The following is a 15,908-nucleotide window of genomic DNA, read 5'->3' as shown; positions in this document are numbered from 1 at the left end:
TTCCTCTCACTTTTTCAAACACTGGAAAATCCATTTGGCTCAGAGAAATGAATAGTAAAAGGAGTTCTAACTACTTAGAGCCAACAAAACATAATGGAAAAAAGGCAAGAATATGGCTGGACTTTATTTTCTTTTTGCTCAGCACATCCTGTCTTTAATCTGAATGGTAAATAGGCCATGCCAACATACTAACTCTTTTTAGGTGAAATTATCTAGGTTATGAAAACAAGCAACAACTGTGTTTTCATTATTCGTGGCTGACAGAAATAGCTTCCAAAATAAATCAGAGAGGCAAATATTGCTCACAAGGGAGAAACCCACAAATTTTCCCTCCTTTGATAATGGATTTTTGTGAATTTTTTTTTCTTTCCCTTGAATTATAATTGTGTGGTATTATCTGAAAGAGTGTGTTGCAAAAGCTAGAAAACGGGAATTTGAATTTTCATATTTGCATTATTTAAATCCATGGGGGAGGGTGGGGAGAGAGAGAAAGAGACTTTTTCCATATTATTATTAATTAACATCCCTGAGATATTTAACTTTCAAGTACAACAAGTAATTTTATAACACCTCTCTCTGTAACCCCACAATATCAACTTCTTTGGCTCTGTGATGCACCTAATGATTCATGACTTAAGTCATGCTAGTGAGAGCTCCACCCATTTTTGTCCGTATATTTAGCTTCCCTCGCTTCATACTATACTTTCTTCTCTATGTTAAATCTGAGCAAACAGTCTAACAGAAACCATCTTCTCAAATAGAACATGGTAAAGCTTCTTTTAACAAGAAACTAGATACATCGATGGATTATTTGAAGCAACATCTGTCCCCTTCCTCTCTCTGGATGTCATTTAAATCAAGAATTACATCCATAGGGTAAGTCAAAGCGGCATTCTTCCATGCACTGGTTGTGGGGAAATTAATAGGTATTCCACTCAAAAAAAAGGTGGCATTGGTCAAACGGAAATGCTTCATCAGGAGAAGGTCAACAGGGTCCCTTTGCTTTCTTTCTAACCACACGATTTTACAGAGTCTCTAAAATGCAATTATGCTTTACATGCCTCCAAGAGAGGACTAGAAAACATACACGTTTCCAAGCTAATTTGACTTGGAAACAGAGCTGGAGGGTCATGGAACACCCTTGGGTTAGGGAACACCTGCTTAAGCGCCAGGTCTGAGCTGGCCTACAGCCAACGGTCCAGTTAGACACTGTCCATCCTGTACTCTCCAAGCACACTGATCACACTGTTTCTTAGGGAAAGCAGGACAAGGACAGAATGTATAAAGAGCTTTATTGAAATGATGAAAGTATATAAGTATAGCACCATCTCTAGCAAGAGAACCATTACATTTGGACATTCTCCTCATGGGAGAGGGAAGAGGGAGCCATCTTAGCAAAACCATTTTAAATATATGGCATGCACAAGAAGGCTTTCCCAGCCAATAATTGGAAGATGTCATCCAATCGTACTTAAAATTGGGAATTAGTAGTATATAGCCTATTAAAAAATGTCACAGGTTTCTTTTCAGCCTTGAAAACACAAAACACATTTAATATCTTTAATTTGAATGCAAATCAAAATCTAGGGGGATCAGACACATTTTTAACTGGTATTTTTAACTGGTTTTTAACATCAGTAACCCTCAGATACATTTTTAAACTGGTTTTTAAAAAGAAGAAATAAGAGCTCTAACAGAAACGTTAGAATAGTATTTCAGGTGAGTCTGGTATCAACTGCAAATTTATAGACACTAATGTAATCAAACACATACAGCTCACTATTTTGGCAGATCATAGAAAATGGGGTATTGGGAAGCCAGGGAAGGTTAATGTTTACAGCGATGAAAAGTTCCCAAGTTGGAGGGATACCAACAATACCAAGCCATTTGTCTTTCTGCTTTTGAGTACTCCCCAACAATGAGGAAGTATGACTCTAAATGACAGAATAATCTAATTGTATTAACTCCTACCCCCAAACTGCTGAAGGAGAAATAAGAAGCAGTTGTGCTGTCTTTAACTGGGAACTAAGATCTATGGAAACAATAATATGGCAATGGCAGCAATCTGTGAGTATGAAACACAGCCTTTGCTTGTCTGTGTATTCCTTATCCAACGTTGACGCACAAATTTGAATTCTGCTCTTCGAGATCTCATTGCAAAAGGTGAATTCCATATCCTGCTTTGAAACATCATTAACCCTCAGACAAAAATTTCCACTCTGGCTTTAACCGAATGTTGCTTCTGACTCATTTGTTTCAAGGATTAGCAAAGGTCCTGAAGCGATGTGAGAAAGTCAAAGAAAACAGTTTTGAAGCACAGCACTCAGAAACAAAGTAAGACCAAAGGAAACTGAAGCTGCCCCGTGATGACAAGGCCATTTCCTTACTTCCTGTGAAGCAACACACGCTGACAAGATGAGGAAGAACCAGCATAAACATCACTTACTGAAGCCTCCTTCTGTCCACCCAACTATCAGTGTAACATCCTGGTCCCTACACTCCTAACCTCCTGCTCTGCTTTTTTTCTAAGCCCCTATTACCCACTAGTATGTAACTTACCTACTTAGTATGCTAATTATTTATTATGTAACTCCTTTGATAGCATGTAAGTTCCTAAGAGCAAGGATCTATGCTGGGTTTTGTTTATTTAACTGATAAATCGCAGTGCCTAGAACAGTTCCCGAAACACACAAATGCTGCTCACTAGATATATGTTGAATAAAGGGATAAATGATACTATTTCTTTGCCATCTTTGGATCCTACAGTTGAAAACATAAGGAAAGGATTTTAGTCACTTTCCTTTTTACCTAAAAATTATTGCAAGCCTTCTCTCTGTGCTAATCGTCAATCCAAAAGAATTTAAGAAAATTGATATAAACTAGCTAGAAAATGTGTCATGTTAGTTAAATTAACTTAGAAAAAAGAGACGGAGCAAAATTTATTTCACCTTAACTGTTTTTTTTTTTAAAGTATGCTTAGTAAAATGTCTTTTTATAAATTATTCCAGTATTTCCTAAATGATTTCTTTCTCCTTACTCCCGTTGATTTAAGCACTGATCACTGTATCTAAACTGGTCAATTTCCTTCACAAGTCAGGGGTATTAAACCCACATTTGGCTGGTGATTATTATACTTATTGTATAATAAATATTAACAGTCTGTCCATACAAGGCCCACCAAAGCAAAGATAAACAGTGACTACTGTAATTTAGGCATAAGGCCCTCCCCTCTACCATGCTGAAATGCCCAGCACTCTTCCTAGCTGACTCTTAATCCATCCTTAGTTTAAAAGTGTAGCTAATTCAAACACACAGGACACACAGGAGAGAGGTAGGTACCATAAATAGAGGAGAGATCATTTATTTCTGGGCCTATGAATACAGGCCCAGAGTAGCTATATCTTGCTACTTTTTCATTTTTTCATGAAAAATTTACCAATTTGTTATTTGAAATTTCCCAATTGGGGACGCAAACAAGAATGTGCTGAGGCCCGAAGTAGCCCACAGGCATCAGTTTACAATCTCTTGTTAAGGCCTCAGGTCAGAGAGCACTGCCACCAGGAATCCCCCTCCCACTCCTAAAGTGGGTGAGGCACTCCTGCGGTATGTTACCTCTAGCCATCCCTGATTTCACCAAACTCTTGTATAGTTCCTGCAATGTGTCCATCTTTTCTGTGGGGAGTATCTTACTTATCTTTATATTCCCAGCATCAAGTGCCTAGCACAGAGTAGGAGCTCAAAAAACCCTTTAATAAATGAAAATTTGAACAAGACCACCTGGTTCACACTTCTAGTAGCCCCCGTGAACCCATCAGTCCATTTCCTATTTTTCTTCTTTAACCAACCAGCCTTCAGGGATACATGCAATCAAGGTCACGGGCCGTGATACCAAGTGCCAAACTAAGAGACAAGCCCACCCCTGAAGATCTTAGGGTTATATTTGTTATGAGGAATAAGCAGCATTCGGCATACTGTGAAAATAGGAAAAAAAATTTAAAAAGGAAATTCGACAAAGTAAAACAGCTGTATACCATGTGCTTTGTAGGAGACGAGCAAGTACATGAAGGAAAATTCAGCAAATTGCTACCTGATTTCTCCATCATTCAAGACACTTGATGAGCTTCTTACAGATGATAGTTAACTAAGGCATGTTTAAAATGTCTATTTTGTTCCTTAGCTAGAGCTTTAAGAACAGAAAGATGCTGCTTATTCAATCAATAATTAAACTTCATATACGTGTTACACTTTGCCTAAATCCCAGTAAATGTCGGGTTTACTACTCAAGATAGCATTTGGAATCATATCCAAATGTGGAATTGCTCTCCCAAGCAGAATCATATTGTAGCAAACTTTGGCTTCTCAGTAAGTCACAGAAGTATATCCTGTATTTTTACAATTCTTCCCTTTGTATTTTCTCATGATGAAAGCATCAGGGTAAACTTACAGCTGTGCAAAAGATGCACCGGCATTCCTGGAGCGTGGTCATCTTGTCCAGAGACTGTTCACACAGGCAGAGTTTGCAAGTGACGAGGGGGGCCAGAGCTAGGTCTCCAGGTGTGGGATTTTCGGCAGCGGTCATGGTGAGACAGTGGAGCCTACCAGCTGAGCCCATCAGCCTGTCTTCAGCGTTCTTCAGTCTCCTCAATCCCTACAGGAAGGCCCAAAGCAGAAAATATTATATCCATTGACACAGCTATTGTTTAACCAACACATCTGGGCACCAGCAGGGCAAATCCTCACCCTCAATGATCTAAGTGTACAGTAAATGCACTTCTAAGAACCATGGATTAGAGAGCTTATCACCTTGGCAACCTATTCCTAGAGTCCTGAAATGTAAGGTGACCTCACTGTCCTGACTCATATCAAGTCAACTATGGAAATTAAAAGACTACTATGAACAAACACACCATTTAGGAATCACATTGCTATGATCAATTCAACAGATTCAAAGAATACTTAAAAAGAGAATGTCACTCAAAAAGTTAAATACAGAATTACCATATGATCCAGAAATTTCACTTCTGGGTGTACACCCAAAAGAATTCAAAGCAGGGACTCAAACAGATACTTGCACACCGATGTGCATAGTAGCATCATTCACAACAGTCAAAAGGTGGGAACAATCCAAATGTCCATCAACGGATGAATGGATAAACAAAATGTGATATAAACGTACAACGGAATACTATTCAGCCTTAAGAAGGAATGAAATTTTGACACATGCTACAACACAGATGAACCCTGTAGACATTATGCTAAGTGAAATAAGCCAGACACAAAAGGGCAAATATTGTATGATTCCATTTATATGAGGAACCTAGAACAGTCAAATTCACAAAGAAAGTAGAAAGGTGACTACCAAGAGCTGGAGGAAGGGCAAATGGAGAGTTATCACTTAATGAATACAGAGTTGCTGGTACAATGAAAAAGTTCTAGAAATGGATAGTGCGAGGGTTGGACAACATTGTGAATGTACTTAATATCTCTGAATTACAGTTAAAATGGTTGAAATGATAACTTTTGTTATGTATATTTTACTCCAATAAAAAAAATTTCAGGGCTTCCCTGGTGGCTCAGTGATTAAGAATCCACCTGCCAATGCAGGGGACGCGGGTTGGAGCCCTGGTCTGGGAAGATCCCACGTGCCGCGGAGCAACTAAGCCCGTGCGCCACAACTACTGAGTCTACGCTCTAGAGCCCACAAGCCACAACTACTGACCCGTGTGCCACAGCTACTGAGCCCTCACGCCACAGCTACTGAAGACCGCACGCCTAGAGTCTGCTCCACAACAAGAGAAGCCACGGCAATGAGAAGCCCACACACCGCAACGAAGAGTAGCCCCTGCTCGCTGCAACTAGAGAAAGCCTGCACACAGCAACGAAGGCCCAACACAGTCAAAAATAAATTAATTAAAAAAGTTTTCAATAAGGTGTTAGTGTTAATTGTGTTCCTTCACATGCATTATTTCATTTAATGTTTTGCAACCACAATGATTATTTCCTTCATTTTATAGATGAACTGAGGTCCTGAGAAGTTAAGTAATCTGCCAAAGTTCTCAGAGCTTATACACGGCACAGCTAAACTCAAACCTCCATCTTCTGAGGCCAAGTCCAGTGCCTGGTCCATTACACAAGAACTGCCTCACAAGTGGATACTATGTGGAGGGATGTAGCAGGGAGAGAGAGAGATATAGGAAGAGGGAGGGAAAGAGAGAAAGAGAGAGAGGTGAATTCCATGACTACGGCTATCATAAGATCACTGAAGAATAAAATTTGTCTCTACACATAGCATGACTATAGGAAAGGATATTTCTACACCAAAAAATAAAAATTATAACCGAAGCCCTTCCACTAGATTGTTTTTATTCAGAATATCTTTAAAAGAGGTAAGATAATTGTGAAAATAATTTCCCTACATATACATAGTTTATATCACATCAAGAAATTTCATGTTCTGATTAAATAAAAGCAAAATCCTTAAGTTCTTACTATTTTAACAGAGTATGGCCAATTCTAACAAATTTGGCCATAGAAATAATTGTATCCTCTCCCCCCAGAAGAACCAGACTCTCTTCCTCCCAATTTTTGGGCAAAAGAAATTATTTTACATATTCAGCATTTGTTATACAGCCCCACAGCGACTTAAGTCTCCATATATTAGTACAAAAGTACTAAAATATGGGAGAAAAAAACAGATTAGATTAGAAAGAAAAATATCTATGAGATCTAACTGCACTAACTTTCTTAGTGGCACATCAGAAAGAGTCAACAGTTTCTAACTCTAGTGCCCTGAAGTGTTTATGGTTTATCACCTACTCCTTAAGTAGTAGTAAAAGACTTGATCAAAAATAAATTAAATAGGAAGCTAACCAATGACTGGCTTCCAATATGATAGATATTTCTCGGGAAAAGACCAATATGGTTCAAGACACAGTATTCTTATTCAATTAACTATTGACGATCTATCATCCAATAGCAAATTAAATTCAAATCAACCTGCACATCAAATCCAGGATTTTAAAGTTAAAAAAAAAAAAAAATCCCTTTAGGGTCAATTAGGGGTAAAAGTGAATGATTTTACTTCTCCCCTCTTCCCAGTTTATACTTAACACAACTATCGCCTGTTTTCTTCTCCAAGACTCCCCTGTTGATAACATACATCATCTTATCGAAAACGTCTTTTCATCTCTATTTTCCCAACACTGCTCATACAACATATTCTGAGTTATTTTCCCCCTCAAAAAAAGAAATCCCAAGTCACACATGAAGAAGAAACGTAGCCAGTAAATGCTTCCTGTGTAGGGAAGATGGGAAATGACACAGGCCAGAAACATCCCACACCACAAATGTCAATTACACTAACAGCCCATTTGGAGGAAGCTGTTGAGAATAGATAAATCCTGTTGTCCCAGCCTAGGCAAGAGAGCGAGGTGTTCTTCAAGAAAGTCATTTTTTTCTCACAATCTATTTTTCAGAAGGGGACATTTAACAGGCCAATGTCCTTGAAAAACAAAGACATAATGGGATACTTCTTAAAAGGTTATCTCTGGGACTTCCCTGGTGGCACCGTGGTTGAGAGTTTGCCTGCCGATGCAGGGGACACGGGTTCGTGCCCCGGTCCGCGAAGATCCCACATGCCGCGGAGTGGCTGGGCCCGTGAGCCATGGCCGCTGAGCCTGCATGACCGGAGACTGTGCTCCGCAACGGGAGAGGCCACGACAGTGAGAGGCCCGCGTACCACAAAAAAAAAAAAAAAAAAGGTTATCTCTTTGAAATAGTCTTCTTTTGAAGCCAGGGCGAGAAGTTGTGTGAATCAAGGCCATCTGAAACGTAATCTTGTCCCTTGCAATATACATAAGTTTTTACTCAGTTTGTGAGTTACATGCCTATAGGCTATGAATTCAAAGTTGTAAAAATATAAAAATATCTATCACCTCCAAAAGTTTCCTCCTGCCCCCTTTATTTATCATTGTTTTGTGTGCACCTGATTAAGAGCACTTAACATAAGATCTACCCTTGGCAAATTTTTAAGTATACAATACAGTATTGTTAACCACAGGCACCATGCTGTTCCATAGGTGTATACTTACTGCTCAACTCATCAAATTCTATACATTAAATATGTACACTTCTTGGTCTGTCAATCATACCTCAATAAAGTGGCTTAAAATTTATACATATAAATTTAAACTATATATATATATTCTTATAACATAAAAACTTTTTACAAAGCAGAGACCAATTTTGTTTTAAAAAAAATTCCAAGCATTCCAATCAAGGCAGAACTTGTGACTGAGACAGAGGAAAGAAGTCACATATTTCATCTCTTTGAGAGCTGAACAATCCAAAATAATTCTTCAAAAAGAAGTGATTTATCTTTCTGTCTACCAGAACCCCAGTTCCCCAAAGTGATGGCTTATGAATATTTTTTAAAGCAGTGGAATTTTATAAAAACAAAATCTTAAGCACCCCGCCTTTGGATAAAAGAGATAAGGTAGACTAGCACCAGCTGAAACAACGCTGGGAGACCCCGTCCAGGTACCCTTGACCTTCCCTTCAGCAGCCTCCCAGGCACCGTCATGGAAGCTGAAGGCTTCACCACGCACAGTTCGAAAACCAGCCCTTTGGTTTTCACTCTGGGCAAAATCAGTAATGAATGTTTTAGAAATAAATGACACACAGTAGCACGTCATAGAAAAAGAGTAACAAACAAGAAATCTGTTCACCATTGATTCATTAGAAATTGAGCCCTTCAAGCAATAGTCTGGGGAATCCCGAAGTCTTCTAAACGAATCTCCCCCGCACTTGAGATGTTTGTGAATGGCTCCAAGGTGTCGTAGTGTTTCTTCATTTATGTCTTATTAAGATTCACTGGTCTCGGGCTTCCCTGGTGGCGCAGTGGTTAAGAATCCACCTGCCAACGTAGGGGACATGGCTTCAAGCCCTGGTCCAGGAAGATCCCACATGCCACGGGGCAACTAAGCCCATGAGCTACAACTACTGATCCCACACTCTAGAGCCCACAAGCCACAACTACTGAAGCCCGCGCGCCTAGAGCCCATGCTCTGCAACAAGAGAAGCCACCACAATGAGAAGCCCGCGCACCGCAACGAAGAGTAGCCCCTGCTCGCCGCAACTAGAGAAAGCTCGCGTGCAGCAACGGAGACCCAACACAGCCATAAATAAATAAATAAATAATAAATTCTTAAAAAAAAAAATTCATTCCTCTCTACAACATGAAACCACCACTGGCAGAACTATCCCCCCGCCCAAACTACTAAACTAAATGGCAGGAAGCATAGAGGGGTGGCCAGAAGATGACCAACCACACACTCGCAGTTCCTCCTGACCTGCTCACGGAACCAACATCCTCGTAGGTACACTGACAATACACACACTCCCCTCCAGGTTTCCAGAAAAGTCTTCCTTCCAGAGAGCCAGTAACTCACTCTTACTGGCTTGCTCAACTTGTTTTGCCTCACACTTCACATTTTACCTAAAATAAGAAAGTGACTTGAATATTCCATCCTCCTGCTTGATTTAAAATGGTAACAATTATAATTACTTTTACAGTTATTACAAGTGCGACTGAGCCTCTTTTTGGATGTCAAGAACCCAATGAGAAAAGAATTTTGGTAGCGAATGTAAGAGCCATGTTGGAAAGAAGAAAAACGTGACAAGCTAACTTCAAGTTCAAATGTTCTAAAGTTGGTGGCAGGGTTGAGGGTGGAGTGGTGAGGGCAGGCTTCACCCAGATTGTAGAAGTCTCACTTGCTTAACTATAAGTAACCACATAAGAGGACAGATTGGCTGGGGCATATGCAAGGAAGGAAAGCCACTCTAAAACATCTGATTTTGCACTAAATTACCAGGAAAGGGGAATCAGCAGTTCTGCCTACTCTGAGTGTCTCTTACCCTACAAAGTATTCATTATATGAGAAGCAACCACCTTCTGATAGGAAAGAACAGGACACTTTTTCCCTCTTGTGTTTTCATTAGAATTGCCAAAGAAAGGAATACTTCAGAAACGGTGCTGGAAAGCTCAGGATGTATAAGGAATTTTCATATTCTGCTGGCGGCCTGAAAAAGCAATCTGCTCCAAAAACGCAGTGGGTGAGAGAGCCAACCTTCAAAGTATTTTTAACTAATGTAGTTTATATCCGTTTCACTACCCAAAATCATAGCTGTTAATCCACTGCACAAAGATAACATGATTGGAGAGGATAATGTTTTACTAGGATACTTGTCTAGTTATTTAGGAATTTTTACACCATCTGTAAAAACTTTAAGATTTAGATAAATTGGTAAAGCACAATTAAAGGGAATAAGAGAAAAAGAAAGTTAATACAATGAAACAGCTGGATGTTACTTATGTAATAGAAATATTAATTTATGTAAAAAACCAGTTGATCTGTGGTGAGGGGTCTTAATTCCAGGCCATGATATGAAAGTCGACGAGTTGCTCAAGAACAAGGGACAAAACAGAAGAGACACATGAATGTTCTCAAAATGTTTACATGCCCCTGCAAGACACTGAGTCATCCCTGCAAAGTATTCATAAAAGGTATGAATGCTTCACAGTGACAGGGAGCTAACAAAGGGAAGCATTTTCAGGAAGGGTAGGTAGTGGGGAAGGTAGGACTGAAGTGCTGCCTGTATAATGGAGAGAGATTCTCAGGAAGCAGAGCAGAGATACTCTAGCAGAGCAGAAAGAAACAGTAATCCAAAGGTCCCACCTCTGCCTTGTTAGGAAAGCCCTCCCAATATCAACTAAGACTGACATGTTAGGCAACCAGCTCAACACAATTCAAAAATTAATATTTTGTTGACCTTGGCATTTCTACCCAATGCAATGATTTATTTCACTGCTGGTTCACGTTCTTGACCAAAGCTATTAGTGACTCAAATGGTACTGACTGAACCTAATAAAGTGCTGACCATCATCAGCCATTAGCCACTTGCTGAAATTCTACCCTAATTCAGTTTGGAATGGAAGGTAGACCAGCTGGCTGGTAGAGTACCAAGGGCTATGGACATTGGTGGTAAGTGAGGCAAGGGCTTATGCACACCTCCATACTGGCCAGTGTTGTGGTTCTGCTCCCTTACTACATCTTTGACCCACTCTCTGGCCATTCATCTGGCCACTCAGGGACTAGATGAACCAGTGCACAACCAGTAATATCAGAAAAACAGTTCTAATACATGCCTTGAGAGGGCAAGAACAAATGGGAACACAGGCAGCCTCACTAGTAATCACAGAAATGGAATTACTCAAGTATATTTTATGTCTATTTAATTGCTTTGTAAAAGAATGAGTAGATGCATGGCATCACACATAAGATACTTCATCATTATGTGAAAACAGTGAAACACATTAGAAACTATTTTCTAGTACAGTCGTCCCTAGATATCCATGGGGGATTGGTTTCAGGACCCCTGGCAGATACCGAAATCCTCAGATGCTCAAATTCCTTTTATAAAATGGCCTAATACAGTTGGCCCTCCGCACCCGCGGCTTCTGCATCCACAGGTTTCACCAACCACAATGTAGGACCCACCAATATGAAGGGCTGACTGTAAAAACAAACCCAAGGAATGCTTAATTCTTAGCAATAATGGAGGTAAATATTCACCTACTCAGGCTTTGTGAGGTGGTAGCATTGCTGCAAAACACTGTTTATCACTGTGATAGAAAAGGGAACTTCGGTTTTCTTCCCCACTGTTTCACAGCTTCATTCAGGGGAAATCAAGAGATGAAAAAATATTCAGTCTAAAATTCTTTTAGTTTTAACATCTTCATCTCAACAGGTTCCAGGATGTCAATAAGATTATAACTCTGTAACCTGGAGACCCGGTTTCTTCTAAAAATGGAACTGATATGCAAATATATCGCTACTAATTTTTTTGTGGGTCAAAAGGACAGACACTCCCTTAGGAGGGGAATCTTAAATATTACCAAAAACTGTTTTCAAGGCAGTCTCTTTGCTATTTGAAATTATGTAATGAATAAAGCCCATTATTTTAATAAGATCTATTTTTTTCTAGCTTTATTGAGATATAATTAATACAAAAAAATTGTATAAGTTTAATGTATACAATGTAATGATTTGATATAGATATATTTTGTGAAATGATTACCATAATAAGGTTAGTTAACACTTCCATCACCTCAGTTACCATTTTTTTAAGATGAGAATAATCAGATCTAATTTTTATATTTTTTCCTACAAAATACATAGGAGAAATATATGGAAAGACACATGAGATCACGACCAACAAAGTACATGATATTGTGATAAGCTAACTCTAAACCTTACAGAGTACAGGGCATCTGGGATGTCAAGTTTTAACATTTACAAAACTCCTATCCTAAAAAGCGCATTTCTTTTTTCTTGCCTTCTTTCTGTATTCTCATTACCACTGCGAGGTAAGGCCCAGGAGGCGGAAAACCATTCCCAGCTTTCCTAACAATAAAAACTTATCAAAGAAGGTAGGAGTGAATATGAGAATAACAGCTCAATGATATTTTGGGCATTGTAATTTTATATTCATCATTGTAGGTCCCTCCTCAACACCAACGCTGTGCCCTGCCCGCCTCTTATTTAATCAGTGGGTCCCTTGCCTCCCACAATTATTCATACAGCCCTGCTGAATAATTGCCTTCCCCCTGCCTGGCATAACAACAAAGCTCAGAGGCAGGAAGGAACACCACTTACAGGCAGGTCAGACAATGATGTAATTAACAGATCAAGGAGAAGTGTTATTTCAGAAAGCCCCATTGAGCAAGAGACAGGCTGAGCTCCTGGGTTATGACACTACCAAGAAACTACAGTGCCTAAAGAACGAATATCTAAACCAAAATGTTTTCTCCAAATGAATAAAAGCATGTGTAAATAATACCCTCTCCTGTGAAAGTTAAAAGTTGTATACAGACATTTTATAGACACGAATTTAAAACCAGTGTGGGAAAAGAACTCCTCCATCCCACACCAAGCAAGGTGCAGGGCGTGTATTTTTGTACATCTTTGCCAAATGAGTTTCTCAAGGAATCAAATACAGAAAAATGCAAAACGCAGAAAATAAGGTCAACCCACAAAGAATTGAATTCCATACGTTAGGTGCTATGGATGTAAAGGTGATTAAACATAGTCCCCACTTATAAAGCATAAACTGGTTGAGGAGGTTGTCAACAGACAGGTTCATATAATCATACACAGGACAATTTGTGGGTTTATAGCTTCAGCCACAAGTCCAACAAAAAAGAGAAATGAGATAGTCTTGTTCTATCTTCCCAAGAAAGACAAAGAACCAGTTGACTTAAGGTCTGAGACTCAAACTCATGGCTGCAGAGGAATTAGAAACCACTGAGACATAGCTTTCAAAGCATGTTCTTTTTTTTTTTTTTTGCGGTACGCGGGCCTCTCACCGTTGTGGCCCCTCCCGCTGCGGAGCACAGGCTCCGGACGCGCAGGCTCAGCGACCATGGCTCACGGGTCCAGCCGCTCCGCGGCACGCGGGATCCTCCCGGACCGGGGCACAAACCTATGTCCCCTGCATCGGCAGGCGGACTCCCAACCACTGCGCCACCAGGGAAGCCCCCCAAAGCATGTTCTTTAATAGATACCACAAGCCATGTGATCAGAAGTATCCCCAGCTATGAATAAGAGAAGTGTATTTCACTTATATTGTTGTGTTTTCAATTCAAGCAAGGGAGCCAATCACAGATGAGAAGTTTCTCATTTCATGTTGCGAAAGCATTGATCACTTTCACTCTCTTTAATGTACAGTTTTCCATTTTTTAATAACTACTAAGGTATAATGCATTGGGTTTAGGAGTATTCATCCACCAAGTAAATAGCAAATGCCAATGTTAATAAAAATAAAATGTTAGTGCAAGACCTCCCACATATGCCTAAAGGTGAAAAAACAAATTTAAAATTAAAATAATGAAATAAATTAACTTAGATGCTCTTATGCCTCTTTAAATTACTTAACACTCAGGTGACATCACGGAAACATTATCAAAAAAAAAAAAAGCCCAAAAAACAAAAACATAATTAAAAGGACAAACATCAAAGTATTTTTCATTCTCAGGTAAAACAACATGAATTAAAATTACTATTCTAGTCCAAAGTCACTTTCACTTCCAAGCTTATTCAAATTCTTTGAAGGCAGAGGCTACATCTTATACATCTTTATATACTCAGCCTCTAATCACTCAATACCACAGTAGGTAACTTCTCTAACGTACATGGAGGAGAAGAAATACTCAGGGCCTGATTCTCATCTGGATTTGTTTCCAGCAATTCAAAAGCTGAAAATATTGATAATTTGTTATAGCTAAGGCACTTCAATAAATTAAGGCAGGCATCCCTGAAAAAAAGTCTAAGTACTCAAGAGCAGTGGCTGCAGATACCAGCTCCCCAAAGCTCAGCTTGGCCCAATTCCCGTCTCCGAAACAATCAGTTGCACAAAGTAGGTTTAGTCCCCAAACTGTCTGGACTTTGTTCCTCCACCAACATCTGGGTTCAACATGATTCCTGACCTCTACCTCAAACTAGAGATTTCAAACACTAAGAACCTCACTCAACAGGAAAGTAATACCATAAGTCAAGGCCAGGGGAAACACAGAAGCCAGGACCAGCAGAAACAGTACAGAGAAATGACTCTGATGTCCTTAAAAATGTTCCTAAACGTCTAAAATATTGAAACAACTTTTCAAAAAGGAAAACTTAAATATAAATTTCTCAGATTAAAATATTTGTATCATTCAAGAGAAAGACAGTTTCCAGAAAGCTAAATGGTCTTACCATTTAAATAAAATGAGCTTTTCTCTTTCTGATAGCGCATACTTTCCCCTCTGCTGTAGGGTTTGGCTCTGAAAACCTGGATCATAATCTGGGAGACCCAAAAACTAATTATTAGGTTTAAAAAAAGACATGTCTTAAACTGACCTAGTTTGGAAGCCTGGATGCCTTTAAATTGCCAATGAACTGAAACCATTCATGAGAATGGGGCTTTTGAATGCTGAGAATGTTCTTTGGGGCTCAGCACAAAGATATTTGGCATAGATGACTGTAAATATTTGTAAAACTCTGGGTAAATGGACAGTGTTTGACCACACTCCGAACTCACATCCAGCACAGTACTGTAGAAGCAAGTTATCTAGGGTGATTGGTTTGGGGGCGGGGCGCGGAGGGGGTGGCTGTTGGTTGAGGGTTTTTTTTTCTGTTTGTTTTAAATAAAAAGCCAAGCAATTCAATTCTGCTACTGGACATCTTTTTACATTTTCTATACCTTGAGTTTGTTTACTCATCAAGACAGTTCGAATTTATTTTCTTTCCCACTTTCCTAACTTTATGCGCAGCACAAAGAATAAAATCCCAGTCACAGGTGTGCAAAAGGGAAGACAGGAGTTTTATGAAAATGTGGCCTTGGACTTCCTAATACAATTCTCTCCTCGTGGCCTTGTGGATCTGCTATAGATGTCTTTCTTTTTCTCGCTCTCTCTCCTCTTCAAGATAGCTTCAGAAATACTGAAGGGACTGTTACCCATGAAAAGGACTAGGGTCGAAAAGGGAGGACAGAGTAAGGAGGAGGGACCAGCAGAGGAATTAGATGTGAAAGGGACTGGGGACCAAGAGGCTCATCTCAGTGAAAGCTACAGCAGCCAGATACTTTAATTAGCCAGCAACTCAGTGAAGACTGGTTGGGTTCCTTTTGCCTCTTACCCACACCCTAAAAACTGAGTCATCTCAAACTTCATTTATTTTGCTTCTGGGACTAGATTCCCGCAATCGGCTGCTTCAGAAACGTTAGATACATTGTTCTTTAATTCATACCTGGCAACGTTCAAATAAACCTCCAGAAATGCCAATTCAGAAGAACACTGCTAGTCCTATTGTGAG

General features: G+C 39.6%; 1 protein-coding gene across 9 annotated transcripts in view; it reads right to left on the bottom strand.

Annotated features, from left to right (window-relative positions):
• The window catches only part of RNF144B (ring finger protein 144B), a 219,733-nt gene that overhangs the window by 190,862 nt on the left and 12,963 nt on the right, over positions 1 to 15,908 (bottom strand). For all 9 annotated transcript variants that reach the window (XR_002646485.3, XM_089918401.1, XM_089918397.1 and 6 more), the window contains one exon: positions 4,445 to 4,648. Coding sequence is in view for 8 of the 9 variants with exons in the window: in XM_089918397.1 (XP_089774523.1) it covers positions 4,445 to 4,648 (204 nt within the window). In the remaining variant the exon portion in view is untranslated. Of the gene's footprint in view, positions 1 to 4,444; positions 4,649 to 15,908 lie in introns of those variants that run through there.

The sequence above is a fragment of the Delphinapterus leucas genome, chromosome 10 (genome assembly GCF_059928025.1).
Source record: "Delphinapterus leucas isolate spDelLeu-1000000601 "Yukka" chromosome 10, BTC_Dleu_Yukka2, whole genome shotgun sequence".
Lineage (NCBI taxonomy): Eukaryota > Metazoa > Chordata > Mammalia > Artiodactyla > Monodontidae > Delphinapterus > Delphinapterus leucas.
The sequence above is the reverse complement of the archived record's forward strand: the minus strand, read 5'-3'. Positions and strand labels throughout refer to the sequence as shown.